Source organism: Marmota monax, unplaced genomic scaffold (assembly GCF_021218885.2).
Source record: "Marmota monax isolate L192 unplaced genomic scaffold, Marmota_monax_Labrador192_F-V1.1 WCK01_AAM20220418_F8-fsc00089, whole genome shotgun sequence".
Classification (NCBI taxonomy): domain Eukaryota; kingdom Metazoa; phylum Chordata; class Mammalia; order Rodentia; family Sciuridae; genus Marmota; species Marmota monax.
In genome coordinates this window covers 6511782-6533005 of record NW_026694744.1, presented here as the reverse complement: position 1 = coordinate 6533005, position 21224 = coordinate 6511782, and the positions used below count along the sequence as shown (strand labels likewise).

General features: G+C 36.7%; 1 protein-coding gene across 7 annotated transcripts in view; it reads right to left on the bottom strand.

Annotated features, from left to right (window-relative positions):
- The window catches only part of Arhgap6 (Rho GTPase activating protein 6), a 470700-nt gene that overhangs the window by 86213 nt on the left and 363263 nt on the right, over positions 1 to 21224 (bottom strand). For 5 of the 7 annotated variants that reach the window (XR_009224891.1, XM_046424258.2, XM_046424260.2 and 2 more), the window contains exon 2: positions 3083 to 3242. Coding sequence is in view for 6 of the 7 variants with exons in the window: in XM_046424258.2 (XP_046280214.1) it covers positions 3083 to 3242 (160 nt within the window). In the remaining variant the exon portion in view is untranslated. The other 2 variants (XM_046424263.2, XM_046424262.2) reach the window with 2 other exon arrangements.

Genomic DNA, 21224 nt, shown 5'->3' with positions numbered 1-21224 from the left:
ATATCTTTGAGCATCTCAATAGTGTAAATCTTTCCCTGGAGGTGTTGGGAATCACATAGTCTCAGAAATAAGCAATGGAGACACAGCCTCCAGCAGAGAAGTTTTTATAAAATTATCTGTTTAGTAAAGTTTATTTATTTAGTGGATTCTTTTAAAAGCAATGAAAAAGAGAAACATAAAATTAACTGGATTTAAAAGCATAGCTACAAAAATATCTATTTCCTGATAGCTTATCTGATTTGCATTCAATACAGGTTTCAAAAACATTTCAAAGTCAACATTTCTATTTATTTATTTATTTTCATACTGGGGATTGAACCCAGGGGCACTTTACCACTAAGCTGCATCCCCAGTCTTAATTTTTTATTTTGAGATAGGATTTCACTAAGTTGCTTAGAGCTTTGCTAAATTGCTGAGGCTGGTCTCAAATTTTCAGTCCTCTTGCTGCAGCCTCCTGAGACTCTGGGATTACAGGCATGTGCCACCATGCTTGACACATTTTTATTTTTTTAAGGAATGAAAAGAACATCTGTGTCAGGTGATACATGCCTTTAGTCCTAGCAACGTGGGAGGCTAAGGCAGGAGGATAACAAGTTTGAAGCCAGCCTCAGCAACTTAGCAAGAGCTTGTCTCAAACTAAACAATAAAAGGGCTGGGGATGTAGCTCAATGGTAAACTGCCCCTGGGTTCAGTCCTCAGCATAAAAAAAAATAAAAACAAAAACAAAAGTCTATATTTATGAAAGGGAAACAGGACAGGACTCTAGGGGAGAGGGTTTATAGCACCTTGTGAACTAAGTGGGAGTGGAGGGCAGATCTCACCTCTATCCTACAAGCAAATCAAGTCAAGGTAAGGCAGGAGGGTCTATCCTTGAGAAAAGAAGAGACATGGGTTGGCTGTCTCTAGTACATGGTTTTCACAACTGCACAAGTGATTTTCTTCTTATCTCTACTGAGGGCCTTTATGTAAGATTAGTGTGGAAAGATATAAAAGGGGTAGGAATTTCCTTTCTGCAGGATCTGGCTGTGGTTGTGGGAGCAACAGAATGTGATAAAAGCAGCAAAGCACCTCGCAGTAACATGTGCATCTTGCCAGCCCCCCTAGGCTTCCTCCACTTGTATTTTCTGAACTTCATCACGACCCTCAACAGAATCTCAGATTCCAGCCTTAAGAAAAAATGTGGCCCTAAGACTTGCCATCCCATAACAAGCTCTGTGTTCTCAGTGTTTTCATGGTATTCTTCCTAGCTTGGTCCTTTGACCACAAAAATCCTGAGGCAAACTGTTTGCTATAGATTGGATGTAGAATGTACCCAGAAGCTCAGGTGTTGAAAACAATAAAGCAATATCCAGAGGTGGGGATTTTAGGAAATGATTGTATCATGAAGAATCTGACATCATTAGTGGATTAATACATTTGATGGATTAAAAATATGAATGGACTACTGGAATGTGATGAAAACTATAGGCAGGTAAGCATGGTTGGAGGAATTAGGGCACTGGGGGTGTGCTCTTGGGGACTATATGTTTTCCCTGACCCTTCCTCCTCCCCAACTCCAGTGCCCAGCTTCCCTGAGCACATCAGTGTTCCTCTGCCATACCTTTCTTCCACAATGCTCCAGCTCACCTCAGGCTCACAGCAATGAAAACTGTCTGCCATGGACTAAAGCCTCTGAATCATTACTCCTCTAATTTGTTGTTAGATATTTAAATCTGACTAACATACTTCTCAAGCTTATGTGTGTGTGTGTGTGTGTGTGTGTGTGAGAGAGAGAGAGAGAGAGAGAGAGAGAGAGAGAGAGAGAGAGAGAGAGAAAACAAGTTCCCAAAACCTGATCCTTAGACTCCCAAGCCAGCACTGTTTTCTTTAGGCACAACAGCCAAGAAAACAGCACTGGTAGCACTGTGGGTGATGGAATGTGAGCATATGTGCATATGAAACATAGAGTTGCTCAACCTTGGTGCTTGGGTACTTGGGATCTGATAATTCTTATTGAAAGAGCCTGTCCTGTGGATTGTAGGGAATTTAGTAGCACCCCTAGACTCTACCCACTAGATGCCAGCAGTGCCTTTCCCCCAAGCTGTGACAACCAAATGTATGGGCAGACAATAGCAGATGTTCCCTGGGGATGGGGGCAAAATCTTTCCTGGTTGTCAATCACATATCTATGAATGTCTGTATGTATACACATATATACACATAGACACATATGTGTCTATGTGTGTGTAATATATATATATATGCATTTAATATAGATTAGTTGATGAATAAATATCCATGTAGTTTCTAGCTTTTAGAAGCTTGTTATTCCCTTTCTGCTTTCATGTATCATGAATATTGGTCAATATAAGTTTTTATAGGCAGATTTACACTATTGGTATAAAATAAAACTTGTTCCTTCTGCCTCAAATCAGTTTTCTACTCCATACTCATACCAATTATAAAGTGCTTTTATAGTAGATAGTAAACATTCAGAGACAGACTTTTTTGGCTTAAAAGAATTCAAGTGCCCATCCCTCATCTTTATGGGAATTAGGACCAATGTCAAAACAACAGTCAAACAAGTGTACCCAGGCTCCAATGTCATCATAGTACAGCCCAATCTAGGCACACCAGGTGCTAGGCTGGCTACACAGGAGTGCATTTCCATGAAATCTCTGATTCTGAGTTTGTGTAAGATCAAACAATAAGTTTAACCAAGTGTCAAGGCATTCTTTTCATCTATTTATTTTGAAATCAAGTTGAGGCAGGCACCACTTTTCTTCCAACCCTTTAAGCTGAGCTTCCTGGAAGTGCTTTTCACTGGTTGTTGTGAAACTATGTAGATGGGTGAGATATACATGGCTTTGCTTTGTAATGCCCAACGTTGACCTTCCCTTTCAACTATGTGTTAGCTGACATGCAAATTGTCCTACTTGGACATGTCTTTCAAAATGGACATGAATGCTACCCAGTGACCAAGAAGCTGCAGTTTCCTTCCTGTGTTAGTGTGAGGTGTGAGAGGAGTTTGCAGCTTGTAGCTTTGGCAGAGCAGATGTTTGACTCGTAGCATTCCCCAGCAGAAAGGCAGACAGGGCCTTACCTTTGGGAATGGTGATCTGACAGCTCAGGTCACAGTCCTGCTGCAACTGATAAAAAGCCACTTCCTGCAGTCGAGCCCGTTCCAGCTCCGAAAGACTCTGGATGGGGACTGACCTCAGCCGAACGCTGCGGCCTGACATGCTGTTCCAGGTGAAATCACCCTGTAGGCCAAGGGAAAAACATCGAGAGTCACACCATTCACCTACTTCTCCCAAATCTCATCCTCTCTCCTTGTCAGTAATCAAAACAAGAAAACTCCACCTTTGTGTTCCACAATTGGTTCTCCATTTCCCAAACAGATCCTCTGTTGGTTTATCATGGCTTTTCTCAGTGAGTTGCAAAAATCAAAATCTAAATTAGCTGCTGGGTCACATGATCTCATCTGATGACACAGACACATGCCAAAGAAACTATGTGGAAAGATGGTGAGAGGGTCTTACTTCCTCTTTTTTAGAGGAATACATAGGAACTTTTTAGTTTTCACATTTCAGTAACAGGAAAAACTGTGCTGCTAACTGCTGTCATGCACACTAGGAAGAGGGAGGTCAATATATTTTGAGATTCTATCATGTGCAAACAATTGTATAGGAGCTTTTTAGTTAATACATCCAATGAGATGATGAGGTGGTCGACATTTTTACCCTATCTTATATAATATTCAATAATATAATATCATATACTAATATAATATAGTATATGATTATTCAGTTTTGTCTTGGTATCTATGCTGGATTGGTTTCAGTATCCCATGGGGATACCCAGATATGAGGATTCTTAAGTCCTTTATTTAAAATGAGAGTATTTGCATATAACCTAACCTACCTACTTTATCCTATACACCATCTCTTGATTAATTTTAATGTCTAATACAATATAAACACTGTAAATAGTTGTTATCCTATATAACATAGAGAATAATGACAAGGAAAAAAGTCTATATATGTTCAGATCACTTTTTTTGTTTTAGAAAAATTTTGAACCATAGTTGGTTGAATTTGAGGATGTGGGACCCAAGGATACGGAGGGCTGACTGTTCTTTTAGCATATAATATATCATATACTTATGCTTCTATAGTATATATTAACAATATATTTTATTATTATAATTATATATGCTATATATTACTACAATATTAATATAGATGATGAAACTGTGTCTGGAGCAATTAAATAATTTTCACCAAATTATGAGGACTCAAGGTTAAGAATATATGGCATTAAACTCTATAGAAAAATTGTAACCACTGAGTTTCTAGTTACAGCACTTTCATGAGCTATTTCAATCACAAGAAGTACAGAGATATAACAAATAACTATGTATATTCAAAAAACATTTGATATTGAAATATTTCATCAAAGAGTCACAGTAAAGATTCCCACAGTTACAAGGGTGCATTTGTATGCATGCATCCTTGCCTCTGTTGTCCATTGAGAGTTTTGGGCTTCATCGCAATGACAACAGTGAGAAATTGATGGCCAATGAAAGAATATTTCACAATCTTCTGAAACTTGTGTGCCTTACTGAAGAGGACTTCCTGAAAATCACAGATGCCAGCCAGTGCAACAGATTTGAAAAGATAGCTATTCCTCAACAATCAAGAAAATTTCTAGGGAGACAGAGAGTTGCTGGCTCATAAAGCCACTGTCAAGGACCCATTGCAATGAGCAGAGCATTTACATAATACTCTAAGACTTAACCATCTTGAAGAAGTCACTCATCTAAAAGAAGGGAGACTGAAAGACTGACCTAGAAACCCTTAAGATACTTTTGTTCCATACTGGTGGCAACTTTCTCCCTCAAGTGTTAATTCCAAAGAGTGAATGACACTATGCTAATTATTCATTATTTTTCCTCTTTAGCTTGGATTTCATTCTTCATTTAATAAATGGAGACATTATAATTTAATGGAGGCAGAAAATGAACAAAGTAAGTAAAAGTTGTAGTGCATTAAATATGCTAGGAATTGCTAGGGAGGAAAAAATCAAATCAAGGAAAAGGAAGTAGCAGAAAAGGATTTATGGTTTTAGATAGAAAGACTGGACAATATTTGAACACGGGCTAAAGAAGTGAGGGCTCTTGGTTTGTTAGTCTTGATAGGAAGAATATTAAGAGGTGCCTAGGAGGAACTCAGGGAAGATGCTTTGTGAAAGGGTGCAGGGAGATGAGTGAATAAGCAAATCTAGGTAAAGTGGGTAGGCTGTGGTCGCACTTAGTGAACTGAAGGGGAGTGTTCCATGGCCAGTGTGTTTTGGATTTTTTTTCTTTTTTTGGTATAACTAGACTAAGTACAAGTTTAAACAGTCAGGAGTTGGGGCCTGGGATCTTAGGTATGACTCTCAGTTCTACCCTCTAAGCTTAGTATACCACAAGGCACATTATCAGAGAATTGCTTTTTTCCCCTCCAAAAAAATAAGAAGTTCCAGATGCATTTGTGACTTTTACAAATGAAGTTTAAGTACCTAGAGGAGCTGATTTCTATTTGAAATGTCAAAATACAATTACATACCTGTTCTTTAAAAGCATTTAAACATGTGACCTACAATGGGCTTAATCATTTATAGCAGATATTGGCATTCTTTTTCTGTCAAGGGCCAGATAGTAAACATTTCACACTTTGTAGGACATGGGTCTCTGTTAAAACTATTTAATGTTTCCTTTAAGGCACAAAAGCAGCCATAGATAATTTATAAATGAATTTGTGTGGCATAGTTCAATAAAACTTTATTTATAAAAACAGAAGGTAGACTGGATTTGGCTGGTGAGCTGTATTTTTCCAATTTCTGAAGTATAACTTATGACTGAAATAAATCAATTCCTAGAAGAAACATTTTGTTCTTATTTACTATACCCTCTTGTTGAATTAATTCAATCAATATTTAATGAACATCTATTACATTCTAAGCACTATAGTAGGCTTGGAACTATTAAAATGACAACATAATCCTTGTCTTGAACCTTCAGGTAGGAAGAATACAAGCAGTCTATAAAAATACACAAATGGTGATATTAGAATTAAGTACCAAATGCAATGGGTGCCTAAGAGACAAGACTTTTCCATATGTCTGGAAGCCAAGAAAAGCTTTGTAGAGAATTTAGTATTTCATGGAGACTTGAAAGTCAAGTAAGGGAAATAAATATTTGTCCAGTAGAAATTGTACATTGGTGAAAACCATTAGTGCAAAAGCAAACAAGTTTGAGGGAACAGGCTTATTCAAGAATCACAAGCCTGGAAGGATGGATAGAGCAGGGGGTGAAACCAAGCAGAAGTCAGGGCCAGATGCTGTAGAACCTTCTCGTAAGCAATACAAAGCAGATTTTGTTCTCTTCCATAGGTGCTTTCTAGTCACCTAGCAACACTGAGAGTGACATGGTCATATTTGAAAATGAGAAAAGATGATTGGAAACAAAATTATTCAGGTATTGAAGGGGAGAACAAATTAAAGGTGCATTGATAAGAAAAGACATTGGGTTATGTATGATGATGATTCAAATATGAACTGATATTTTGATGAGTCCTAAATTGCTAGTTTACAAAGGCAGAAAATAAATGCTATAAGATGATCTGGGGAAGAGCTAAGCCCTGACACCCAGGTCCACCCATCAGACCTCATAAGAGACATGAACACAAAGGTAAATGTTGCCACAAAGTGACAAACACTCAGGAAGAGTACCAAAGCCCACCAGCAAAGCCTAGAATGTTTCTGGCTCTTTCTCAGTTCTCAAATGTGCAGTCTAGACCAGCGTTTTCCTTTGATGACTGTTTATCTCATAAATGGTTCACTCATTAAGGCTTTCTGCATCCAGTCTTCTGAGTGCTCATCATAGGACATTATTTTAAGAATGGGATCCTAATTAAATAAGTCATACTCCATGTATGTATAATATGTCAAAATATACTCTAATGTCATGCATACCTAAAAAAACAAATAAAAATGCAAAAAAGAATTAAAAATGGATAATTTCAAATTTGGTTCAATTTTTTTTTAAATGTAGATGAAATTGACATTGGTCCAATGCTTCTGAACAGACTAAGGACTCTGACAGTTACAAAAAAAAATCCTTTTGGGGCTGGGGTTGTGGCTCAGTGGTAGAGCACTTGCCTCGCATGTATGAGGCACTGGATTTGATCCTCAGCACCACATAAAAATAAATAAACAAAATAAAGGTATCATGTCCATCTATAACTAAAAAATATTTAAAAAATCTTTTTATTCTGGGCTATTACATAACAGCATTAATAAAGGTTAGAATGTGTGATAAAAATGATATAGCACAGTAGTTCTTTGGATGGTAACATTGTCCCCAAGGAGCCATTTGGCAATGTCTGGAGATATTTTTTTTTTTAATCACAACTGGAAGGGAAGGTGTGTTCATGCTACTGGCACCTAGAGCATAGAAACCAGGGATTCTGAAAAATCATCCTAGAATGCACAGGATAAACCCCACAATAAAGAATCATTTGGCCCAAAATATCAATAATTGAAACATTGATTTAGAATAAATTGGTCTGCTGTTAGGCTCAAATTACAGATAATCACCTTAAAACGATGGAGTCATAAAATGTTAACAATCATTAATACAGTTTGTTCATGCTCAAAAGCGTAAACTATATATTCATATTCATTATTCTGTATACTATATACATAAAAAGCATCACACAACTTATTTTTAACTAACTTTAAGAAGCACAAACTCCACAAACCAATTTACAAGAAGCAAACAAAGAGTTTCAATACAATAGAATCTTGTTTAGCTGGAGAACAACTAACTCACAGTATTAACTGAGGAGATTTCCTTCCCACCAGAAGTCTATGTCTCCACCTTTAGATAAAAGAAGCAAACTAGAAACCTAAATTACAACAACCTAATATCTATATTTTATTCAGAAAGGTCATTCTTTTGAACTAATCTGCATCTTCACAAATAGAGTTGACTTTCTCATGAAATAAAATTGATTGAAATAATTTTGGTTTTGGTCTACACCACATTGTTTTCATATGTCCTTGAAGCTGGTCTCTAGTTGCAGCATCTCTTTATTCTCATCCAATTATCAACATAGACCAAGGGAGCCAGCAAGGGATGATGCTGCTCAAAATGCAGTCTGCAGGCCAGCCATGCCAGAATCACCTTGGACAGATGATGGTTGTTAAACATGTTGGTTCTTGGGCTCTAAGGCAAATTTATGGAATTAGAGTCACAAGGAATTGGGACTTAGCACCTCCAACATGAACCAGATCCCCAGATGATTATTAATTTTTGCACATTGATTGAGCCCTGCTACTCTGGTGGTGAAGAAAATGTGGGTTCAATTAGACATGAGCTCTTTGGCAAGATTCAGAATATCTGAATGTCAATAGATGAGCAAAGGGCAAGACTCAATTTTCAGGATTAAATTCTCAGGTGTGTAGGAATTATACAAGAAATGCAAATGAATTTCTTGTAGAGGGCTTATTAGCTGGTGACAAGCTGTGAATAAGTGATAATTTATGTTATAAGTTAATATTAATCATTGTCACTTTAAATTTGCATCTCCATTTTAAACCTGGCAGTTTTCGTGACACCAAACATTCTTGAAAATGTGTGCTGAAGTCGTTGAGTAAATGGTTTCACTATGTGTAAGACAGTTTTTTTAGATACCAGCTGGACTTTGGTTCCATAAGTGTGAGAAGCTGAAGAAAAGATAAGAGGATAGGTTAGGCTTGGAAAATGACATGCCATTTAGATCAACCATGCCAGGTACTAAATTCCTTTCAATTGTTTCCTATGTGGCCAACTGTCATTATTAATAATTAGCAATGCGGAGGCTTGCAGATAATCACAAATTTAAATACCAAGCCCACAACCAACACTTCTGCAAAGCGCTGCCTCATTCTTTATAACTCCCAAATAAATACTTATCAATGACATGGAACTCCCTTCTTCATGAACTTCCAGGGAAAGCTGAGGGTATTTGTGTGGCTGTCATACCCCTGATTGGACTCATAAAAGATACTATTCCTTTATGAACTCAACAAATAACATCTGCTAATTCTTCTTTTGATTTTTTGGCCACTCCTTGAAAAGAGTCTCATTTTTAGGGAGACTTAGCACTTCTAACACATTGTAAACAGTTTAATGTTTTATTCATCAATATTGATTTGTTTTTCTATAAGTAAGAATTTTAAGCATGAATTTTAGAAAATTCTCGACAGCTGGTAGTGGTAGCATCCCATGTTTACCTTTGGCCTTGGCATATTAGCTATTTATTACTAAATGAATGTCCAAATATATCAGAGTAGCATGATGAAAACCTCCATCTCTCTCATTCAGGTACTTTTCTAGGTCCTCAAGATTCATTAGTGAAAAAACAAAACAAAACAACTAAATAGCCTCTCCTTCATGGAGCTTCCAGGATAGTGGAGGAAAATCACACAGGAAGTCACAAGGCAAATACAAGACAGAGAAGAAGGTACTGTAGGGGAGTAGAGAGGGGGTGCTTGGAGGGCTGCCAGGGAAACCTTACTGAGAAGACAATATTTGAGCTAATGCTTAAGGAGGTAAGGGAATGAGCCAGGGAGATTTCAGCAGCCATGCCTCACAGGCAGAGAGACTGGTTAGCATAGGGTACCATGGGGTAGTGGGTAAAAGCAAGGGCTGCCTGGATTTGGATCTCAGTTCTGCCACTTTCTAGCCATGTGACTTTCTAACAAGCTACTTACAGTATCCATGCCTCACTTTTTCTCATATATGAATTGGAAATGATAAGGATTTTGCAGAAACAAGCAGGCTGGCCAGGAATCAGCAAACCATTGCCTATGGGCCCAAACTTGCCCACTGATTGCTTTTATAAATCAAATTTTATTGGAGCACAGCCATACCATTAATTCAAGTATTGTCTATTTCAGTTTTCATAATACAGTGGCAGAGTAGAGTAGCTGCAATAGATATTGCCTAGTTCCTATGGCTAAAAATATCAGAACAAAAGGCCAATTTCATTTCTGTGTCTCTGCAGTTGAATTGTGGACTTTTCAATCATGGGTTTAATTTTTAGTTTTAATCTTTACTCAAATCTTGGATGGAAGAAGGTAAAAGAGCCTGTGTATATCCAAGGTCTGTGGAAAATGGAAATACTTTTCTGAATTAGAAACATGTCAATGACACTTGATAGTTTTGGTTGTCTTTCTATAATTAAATTTAGTTTGCTGAAATTAGAACAGCAGACCTCCAGAGATGGATTAGAACTTGAAGTTATTCTGCTTACATTTATAGATAGTCCACTTTCTGCTAGTTACCTTTCTAAGCTATTGTCCCATTTAATCCTTACAATAACTCTAAGGATTGTGTCACCATCATCATCCCCAAATTTCAAATAAAGAAACTGAGTCACAGAGCCAAGATCACACATTGGCAGAATTGAGATCTGAAGCCAGGCTTCAGGCTCTAGAACTTAGACTCACAACCACTACAATATATGTATTTTATCACTTCTCATGATAAAACAATCCAAATCCCTAACTTTATAAGTGAGCAAAGCAACTGCTTTAAATGAAGCAACTCCTATAGTAGCAAGGTAGGAGCTGAACGAAAGGGTCAAGTTCCACCTCTTTCCACCACCAAGACTTTCCATTAAAAGACTCTTTAGGCTAAGTTAAGCCAGACAGTGTTTAAAAATCCAGAAGCTTAAGGTTTTCCCTTTTGCAAAAGAAAGCATATTAGATTTATTATTAGCCTTATCTAATATTGGAGTTGTTCTCCAAAGCCTATATCTATCACAGCCACATCAACTAAAATGTTGCATCACGGTCAAGATATTGAAAGAGGAAGATAAGCCACTTTACCCTGTCAGAACGAAAACAGTTTGTGCCTGAATCTTTCACAGAAATCAGCCCAATTATGCTGCTCTGTTTAATCACCATGCACTCCTTCCTGCTCTAGTCTGCTCATTTCAAGCTGCTTCAGCATCATCAATCAATCTGAAAACAAGATGCTCATAAATCTCTATTGGCACAGATAGTTTTTAGCTGTCATGCATCTCAGACACTGATAGATCCAGTTTTCTTTCAAAATCATTAGATGTGACAGAATCACAAAATTTTATCACAATCATCTTCAGAAAAGGAAGAAGAAGTATATTTATATTGCTTACCCATGAATTATATTTGCTGCATCTTTGCGGTCCTCTATAATCTAACTGAACTAAGCCTGGAGTAGGAACTTGAGTCTATTTAAAAAAATTCTGTTTGGTGAAAAATGCATCCCGAAATGGAAGATTGTGTTGAGTGTCAGAGAAATGGCCCAGCTGGCACAGCTGTGACTCCCACGATACCTTTTGTAGCCAGAGACATCCGCTACCATGAATCTTGGGACCAAAATCATGCAATCTTCATCAGACCATTGAGAAATTCCTGTCCCTTCAGAATGGAGGCAGGCTGTGTCACTGAGTGAGTGTGTACTGGAAAGAGAGAGGGGGTGGGGGAGGGACGGGGGAGAGGGGAGAGTATGTGTATGCTGGAGAGGAAGAGGGAGTAGGAACAAAAAGAATGAAGAGAAATTGAAACTGGATTTCCTGCTTCTTATTTTAATAAGCGTATTTTGAAGAAATATACTGGAGTTACGAAAGGATTTCTCAAAAAAAAATCTCCTTTTCCTCAGGGATCTACAAACAGTAATTGGATCATAACTGTGCAAACTGTCCTTATTAGGAGTCAACCAAAGAATGTTGGAAGCCTCTGGTAAAACCCCAAGAGCATGATAAAGTACATAGGATATTTTCTTCATTTAGGAAAAATTCTCAAATCTTAAATTATATTTTCAAACTGTTTCTTCCACAAACAACTAAAAAAAAAGTTGTGTTCTTTTTTACACAGAAGCATAACATATGCTCTGCATTTTATGCTCTTTGTGGAACAATAGTCCTTGAGAAGTTGTTCATTTCCTGAACAGAGGGTGTGGAGGTCAGAGTGAATGTACCCACGTGACCATGCTTAAGAGAGTGCAGGTGGGATTGGAGGTTCAGGGGTGGGATCCATAAAGAACAGAAGGAAAAGGGAAGATTAGAAACATATCCTGATCACTCTAAGTACCTTGATCTTTGTGTACTCCATATGGCACCAAACCAAATATAATTCCAAAACACATCTTTGTTTCCCAGTTGACATGAAGTTAGAGTTCTCATGGGTCTCAAGTGAATTCCAAGAAAAGAATCGCTGAGATTATAATTGACAAACTGAAAAATGATTTCATGGAAGATATTCCTGATTAAAATTAAGGGACTCAGTATGGTTTTACTAGGAGTCTGTGAGGTTAATCATGTAAGCTACATAGAGATAGTCTCTGTTGCTGCTGGTATTTATTTGGAAAACAATAAAAGGTGTCAGATGGTTTTCTTTATTCACTATAATGATTACACTTAAAGAGAAATCCAGAGTAAAAGCTATCTGTCTGTTACTGCATATACTTCCACCTCTATCACCCTCAAACTCAGATGTTGGAATACTCATAAGTCTAGCAGATAGTTAATATGGCTTATGTAAAGCAGGATACTCATCAACTGAAGTTAGACCCTCATTTAAAGTTATTTAATATACTAATTCACATGAAACTTATAAATATGGAATTGATTTTTTTGTTAGACAAATGATCTTTTAGTTTATGAAGAGAATACATGTAATTATGATACATTACTGTTAAGCATTGCTATAAGCATTTTATGGGTACCAACTCATTTGACTATCAAAAAACTGTGACAAAAGAAGTAAGTTGTATTATTATCCCCAGAGTATATATGAAAAAACATAAGCTCAGTGAAGTTAGGTAACTTGTCCAAAGATTTACAGCTCTTAAGTAAAGCAGATGTGAACTCAACCAGTACTGAGCTTGCAAATGAACTGGAAGACAAAGTCATATTCCACAGGTAGTAGGGGTATTTTGAAGAAATATACTGGAGTTATATGTTATATGTTATATGTGCCCAATGAGGAAGAGACAACAATTAAATAAGAAAATTGCCTAAGTCTTCAGTGGTCTATTAAATTAATTATTGGATAGAGACATACCTTGTCAGGTCAATGAATGTTTCTGAAGAAGGCAACTATTTATTTAAGTGAACAATCTTAATCTCAAGAGATAATGTCTTGTGAAATTCCTAGTCTGTTTTAAATGTGGAACCTAGTCAGATTTCGAGAGGAAATGTGGAAATATTGAAGAAGTTGTATATTCAGAATTCCTTTGAAAAGTGCATTTAAGCCAGAAAAACAAAGGGTGAAGATAAGGAGTCCTCTTTAAAATTTAAAGATCAATACTTTAAGTAGAACCAATAAGAGAACACAATATCATCCAAAAAGCCTCAGAAATAACTATCAGGAAGCAATTACAAGTTTCAATCTGTGGAAGAGTTTTCTAACCAGAAAAAGTTCTGAGTACACACTGTCATTTTTTTAAATATTTATTTTTTAGGTTTAAGTGGACACAATATCTTCACCTTACCTTTATGTGGTGCTGAGGATCAAACCCAGTGCCTCAAGCATGCTAGGCCAGTGCTCTACCACTGAGCCACAACCCCAGCCCCCACACTGTCATTTTTTTCAACCTTTTAACTCTTCATGGTCAAGTATATCAAGGAACAATTTCTATACCACTATAGAAATAAGGTATATAACTCTACCTTATTCTAGGTTCTTATTCTACATTATTTCTGTTTATGCTATTGGTGATATTTTACACATTCCAGGAAAAAATATTTTAGAACCACTCTGTTGAACATCTTGAGTAAATACATTTCTGATTATAGCACTCTTTGACTTAAGACCCTTTGATGCCTCCCCTCCTTAGCTTCAGAACAAATTCCAAATTCCTTAGCATGGAATCCACTGCCATGTGTGTTGACTTAAAAAAGAATACAGAGCCACTACATAATAGTGAATAGTAGTAGTAGTAGTAGTAGTAGTAGTAATAATAATAATAATAATAATAATAATAATAATAATGGAAGTTTTCTCAGCATGAATTAGGTGCTAAGCAATGTGTATGTCATTCATTCACTCCCTTCACCCATTCCATGTTATGGAGGAAGTGATGGAAGCCCAGAAACAGAAAGCATAAACAGGAAAAGATGGAGTAAGCACTGTTAAGGCCAGCCTAACTACCTAGCTGAACTCAGACCAGATTGCAGAACTGATGGTGTTTGTTTTAAGCCACTAAGGCTTGGAGTGTTTTTTTGCATAGCCCTAGGTAACCAAATCAAACCTTCTTGTATTGAAGACAGTAGAGCTACAGGAAGAAGCAGCCTGGGTCCTTGGATCTTTACTTCTAGCATAGCTGTCCCACCAATTGTGATACTCTGACAATATTAATGAAAAATAAACTTGTTCTGTGAGATTTGGAGATGTATCTAATAAAGTTGCTAACCTTGCCTTCCTTCCTATGTATGCACACATAACAATATAAACATACTGAATTTGGAGCCCAACCTCTGGGCCCTTGAACTTCTCCCCATGGAACTACAGGTGGCTCATACCTTCTCATTCCACATTTTCACATGCAAAGAGAGGAGCTGATCAAATGGAAGGTAAAATAAGAATTATTATTTATATATCACTTTACAAGGCATGTAGAAAGTCATTAATGAAAAAGGAGACAAATATTTTTATTTTTATTTTGTTGACATCTTTCAAGTTTTAAAATGTATATAGTTAATGTTTAGAAATAGGTAATGCTTTTATCTTTCAGAACTAGGACTGAATCTCATAAAATGGTACAGTGAAATTTCATTTAGGTCACAGTCATTACTGATAAACCTTCCTTTAGTCTGATCAACCTCTTTTAATAGGTAGCATAGAGTTGCTACTTAAGGTCTTAACCATTTCAAGACTGCAAATTGTGAAGAAAAATTGAGTTCATTTGCTACTTTAAAGAGCTCAGAGAAAATATGGAGCCTTTTAGTTTAATTATCAGACTCTGCCTTTCAATTGTTCAGAACTTTCAGAGGTTAACTGAGAAGCCCAATAATAAGAGGATCTGCCTTCTCTCATTTTTGCCATTTGCTTCCTTAACCTTAGCTATCTGAGCTCTTCCCATTCTAAGCACTCTGATATTGGCATAATTTCTAGCATCCTCTTGCCATTCTTATAACCTATGTGCAGGGATAGTAACTTTCAGGTTCTTCAGAAAAAAAAATCTAACATTAAAGCAAAGTGTTAGGTAACTGGAAAGCTGTTTAAGTACACAAAAGTGGACTGTCAGTCACAATAAAGACAAATAATATTTAGTGTCTCTGTGAACACTTGCTACACTCTAGGAGGAATGTACTGGGGCAAGAAAACTGAGACAAATGGGGTTTAAATAGAAGCTGAAATTCAAACTCAGAAGTCTGTTCCCAAATGCAATGAGTTTAACCCCTGCACTACAAAAGAGCATGTCAGTGACCTTTTCTTCATTCAGCCCCTTGGAAGATACATGAGCAAAGGAAGTATGACATAGAGTACCCAAAAGAAATCAAAAGGCCTCTCTGCAACTGGGAGATATCTGGTAAATCTATGGAGGGCAGCTCAGTGCTTAAAGTTCTTATGGAATCAAGACACAGAAGTACACACAAAAAGAAGCATGAAGCAGGAGGAAACAAAGAATGGAAAACCAGCTTATGGGGCAATGGTCTCCCAAGAGTAAGGTTGAAGGGCTAATGTTTTAAGGAGAAAGGGGTGGGCATTTCACAAAATCTCTTGAATATCAGATCCTTTACAAGTAAGTTTTTGGACAGGGTGCAATGCCACAAAAACAGTGTTTTAGGAAAGATGAATGAGGAAGAGTGAGGTAGAACAGATATAAATGGAATAATGGAAGGACACAAACATGTAGGTCTACATCATGAGTGGTAAAGGGAAGAAGCTCCAGGAGAGGCATCAACTGACCACAGGTAACTCTAGGGAATAATCAAATAAGCAGATCTAGGGATGCTTTCTTCAGGACAGCCCCCCAATTTTTCCAACAAATCTATATCCCCAGAAAATTAGGCCCAATATTATACTTGGAAAAATACCCTTAGATGTAGAGAGAGAGAACTTCACATTTCATTTTATGTATTTAGGAGGGTAGAACTAGAAAATGTTATTTCCTCTTGGCTTTCATAGAGGAACCCGGATATGACATCACTAGTCTAATAAACTGCAGAGAATAGCATTTCTTTTGCAGATGCTTTTCCAACCCCCATGGTGAGGAATGTCATTATTAGGTTGGATGCTGCAGGTTTCTCCTAACAAGCATGCTTAATGAGAGGGCACTCCTTATGGGTAAGATGTCATGTGAACTTTCCCCAAGTCAGGTCATTTATTTTGATATGGGTAGATTCATTACTCACTAAATAAGGAATGGATTTCAGAACAAGATTATCTAAAAGATACAGAGTGGCCAAAGTAATGTTACTCTAAATTAGAGAACCCAATCCTAAATCAGATACTTACAAATCAGCAGGAAATAAAACAAGTCTTAAGGATAGATGAATATCATATTTAGGAGGCAGAAAACTCTATATTGAAAACTATTAGGCAAAACAAAATAGGCAAAAACAAAAATTCCAAAGTGAATTCTTTTCCACTTTTTCAATGATACATTTTAAGACACTTTGTTTCATCGATTGCACTTAACACTTGGCAAAAAGTCTCTCAATGAATTTCTTTTCTAAAAGAAAGAAAACAAGTCCCTAAAAATTACATGACACCTAATAAACTTATTATATTAATAAATTAATTTTGACTGTCACTAAATATATGGACTTCAATAACCTGTAATCTCTGCTTAAAATTTGAGCTATGCACAATGAGCCTCTTAGTTTCAGTTTAAGATAATTTATCTCATTAAACTCTTTTAGTAAGCAATTCAAAATCAGTATGAATTGTTATAACACTTCACTGGAAGTGGGGAAAGGCAATTTATGCATTTTCATTCAAAAGACTGGTAGTTAACTTATCTAAACCTTTACTTGTAAAGCAAATGAGCAAGCAAGCTGCTTTAAATGAAGATGTATGCAGCTATATTTCTAGACTGCAGAAAGAGACTAGTTTAATAATATTCTTGGAAGAACTTTCAAAAGCAAAATTAGCTCAGCTACAAATGGCTACGTTTTAGAACCAAGTGTATAAGAATCAATGGTTCTCTAACCTCATTGTACCTTAGAATTACTTGGTGTGGTTATCACAAATATTCATGCCTATGTCCCCTCGCCTCATCCTCTAGAACAGTGAGATACAGTAGACCTTTCTATATTTAATGGAAATTTTTATTACCTGCTACTGCCCTATATGGTGGTTAATGAGATTTGGGATGTGGCTATTTAGCCACGGATAATTTGTGGCTACCATATTAGACAGATTGAGATCAAATCAAGTAATTCGTGGGGTAGGAATTCAGGTGTTAATAGGTATACAAAGCTCTCCAGGGGATTTTAATGGGCACTCCAGGTTGAGAACCATTGTAATGGCCTGGGATTAATGACACTATCAGGGATGGCCAATTTCTTGAACTTTATCCAATACACATAATGTTTTTTCCAGATTTCACTAAGCAATTGCTCTGCACCGTGGCTTCTCTCCCCTCATGCCTCCACTCCTAGCTTCTTGCACACCTCCACACTCTCATATGAAGATGAGTCATGAATCTCTTCATTGACTGATCCTTACAGATTTCTCCCACACCAAGAGCCTTCATCTGAAGCTCAATTCTCCTTCCTCTCCTTTCTATTCCATATACAACCAAAATAAAACCCAATAATGCTACCGATTCAGAAATTAAGTCAAGCTCATACACCCATAATTTAAAATTGTTTTTCACTTGTACAAGCTTGATCTACATGCCAATTTCCACGAGTTCTGCTGTATATAAGATGGGGAATATTTCTAATGATAAAACAGTTAAGCAGGTGCCATCTCCTTTGCTTCTTTAGTGGCTGTTTCATGCAAATGAGATGCATGGTGGTTGCAAGGAGGGCTCTGTGGTTCAGTTGCCTGGCTTCCAATTACAGTCTTTAACTAGCCATGTAAATGTATAACCATTCTAAGCCCTTGGTTACCTGCTCTGTAAAGTGGAGGTTTCTCCTCACATTATGTCCTATGAGAGGGCACTCGTTATGGGTGAGCTGTCATGTGAACTCTCTGCAGGTAGGCCATTTATGGTGTTGTGGGGAGCACAGAGCACTGCATGAACACACATGATAAATGATATGTGTCACATATTCTCCTAGACCCAGACTTGATTATCCCACAACACATACACACTCCAATTTTTAATCAGAAAGGCAAATAGGGTAAATTTTTTGGGGGGGAAGTCAAAGAATCTATAAAAGCATGTTACAAACGTACAATTAATTAATATACCAATATGAAAACCATTGAAAATGGTTGTAAGGAAAAAACATAGGCTAATCTGATTTGTAAAACATACTGAGCTTGTATACTTTAATGAACCCTCATTTTATTGGCTTCCACACCACCAGTTAATATTAATAAGATAAGGAAGTACATGCTATAAATATAGCTAAATTTAATTTTATTTATAAAATAGTAAGAATCAAGATGAACACAAAGAGCATAATGTGAATATTCAGGTACATAATCACTTTGTTGAGCTTTTGGTAATTCCAACTATTGTAAATTAACATGTTCCCCTGTTGTTTTCACTCATGGATATGTTGATTTGTGCATGTTCATATTTTCTACACTAAGCTTTGCTGCCCTTTTCCTTGTTAAATATTCATCTTCATGTAGAATTGTTTTTAATGTAAGAAACTATAAAACTGCAACCCATTAGCACTATGAGAACTTGAAGTCAACACAACTATTAATGGTGGATGGCAAGGATTGCTCATCAGTGACTCACAGCAAGGATAAAATAAGCTGAGATCCATGCCCACTCTCAGGGGATTGAGATATGTGGGGGATAATTAACATCTCATGTATATATGCACTCACTATTATTCTAAGCCCTTACTGTGTACTCTCTGATTTAATCATTAAAACAATCTTATGAGGTGAGATCTATTAATATTCTCATTTTATAGGAAATAAATTGATTTATAGGAAAAATCAAGGCACAGGGAGGTCAAGTAACTTGTCCCAGCACACTTATTTCAAGAGGCTTGGCTAGGATTCACATGCAAGGATCATTTTTTAATATTTATTTTTTAGTTTTAGGTGGACACAATATCTTTATTTTACATTTATGTGGTGCTGAGCATCAAACCCAATGCCCCATGCATGCTAGGCGAGCACTCTACCACTGAGCCACAACACCAGCCCAAATGAAAGGATCTTACCCACTATGTGCTATCTTTCTATTCTTTTCTCCCCTACTCAAGAAATTGCTTCAGAATGACTGTATGAGATAGCTCTAGACTCACTTCAAAGCCCCTCTAATTTCATTATCCTACAAAATAAAATTCTAAAGTTTGTGTAATTTATCCATTATCAGTAATTAATTGCTTCTAACACATGGATTGAGGCATGCTTTGAACTTGAGGTGGCAAATGTTACCTAGAGCCAGGGTTGGCAAGCTACAACCTTGGTCATATCCAGCCAAATGCCTGTTTTTATGTCAAGTTTTACTGGAACCTAACCAGATCCACTTATTTTTGTATTGTCTGTGGCTGATTCTCCCATATAAAAACAGAGTTGAATATGTAACAGAAGCTGTATGAATTGCAAAGCCTAAAATATTTCCTATATGACCCTTTGCAGAAAAAGTTTGCCAGTCCCAGACACGTGATCACACAGATGATAGTGTTCATGGTCCATAGAGTATTTCACTATTTCAAATAGCAAATGATTCACGTCTTTTTTTTGAACATTATTTATTTTTTTCTGTGGTGCTGAGGATTGAAACTAGCACCTCACACATATTAGGCAAGCACTTTAAACACTGAGCCAAAACCCCGGCCCCAGGAATCATGTCTTTTAAAACTATCCTTACTACATCTATGTACATATGAGCAGAGGCATACACAGAGATTGAGCAAAGGTTTATTTTCTTTTTATTACATACTGAGATAAAGCTTAGAAAAAAGTGAGATTGATAGCATGGATTTCAGTATCAGATATGAGCTATTTATTGGGAATTAGCATTTCTTCCAATTAGTCTTGAAAAAAGAATATTCATACTAGCATGGCACCTGTCAAATTCACAATGGTCCGCCTGAAAAACATATAATTAAGAACTATAGATTTATGTCGATATTAAAGAATCTAATTATGTCTATTATCTATTGTACCAGATGTATTATAAGATATAAATTTGCATCTCTTAACTACTATATATGTATTATATGATACAATACATGTAACATATTTATATCTTACATAAGCAAAATTTATAATAGGTGTCTGATAACACCCAGTAGGTATTTAAATGGCTACATATGCAGGTGTATCTTGCTCTAAATAAACCAATTATATGAAAATACATCCTGAATAAAGTTAGGAGCAATGATTTTGCAGTTTAAATACATCAATATGGCTTTCCTACAATGATCCAGGAAAATTTGAAGTCATATTACTGCTTTTCCTCATGCCTGGGAAGTCATCAGTTTCTATGGATTCCACCTCCTTAAAAACTATCCCTTCCTTCATCATGCATTCTCTGAGGCAACATCCACCAGCACCTTGGCTCTTCTATAGGTTCTTTCTTCCTATAAAACAAGACTTGTCTTGTCCCTCCCCTTCACCAAACCATCAGTGATTCTCCTAGATTTTCAGATGAAATGCTCAACTCTGAGATGAGGACAGAAGGCCACACAAGGTCTAGTCACTGGTTAGCTTTTGGGACTCACCAAGACTTACTTATCTTGCACTGTTTAATTCCAGACATATGAAAGAGCCCTAAGGACTGTCCTCTAGCGGGTTCTGTCAGCTCAAACATCTTCCCCATATCTTGGATCACCCAACTGCTATTCACCTTGCAATGCTTGTCAAGCATCAATGCCTCTAAGAAATCCACTTGTACCCAATACAGGAACATTACAAATGATCCAATGCATAAAACATGAAATTAACAAAAAAGTATACCATTTGGAACATAATCAAGTTTCCTATTAGCTCTAAGGAATGCATTAAAACATGAACAAAGGAATTACTTTATGCTTTTTACAGAAGTCAAACCTGCTTTTAAGGACTCAAATGATTAG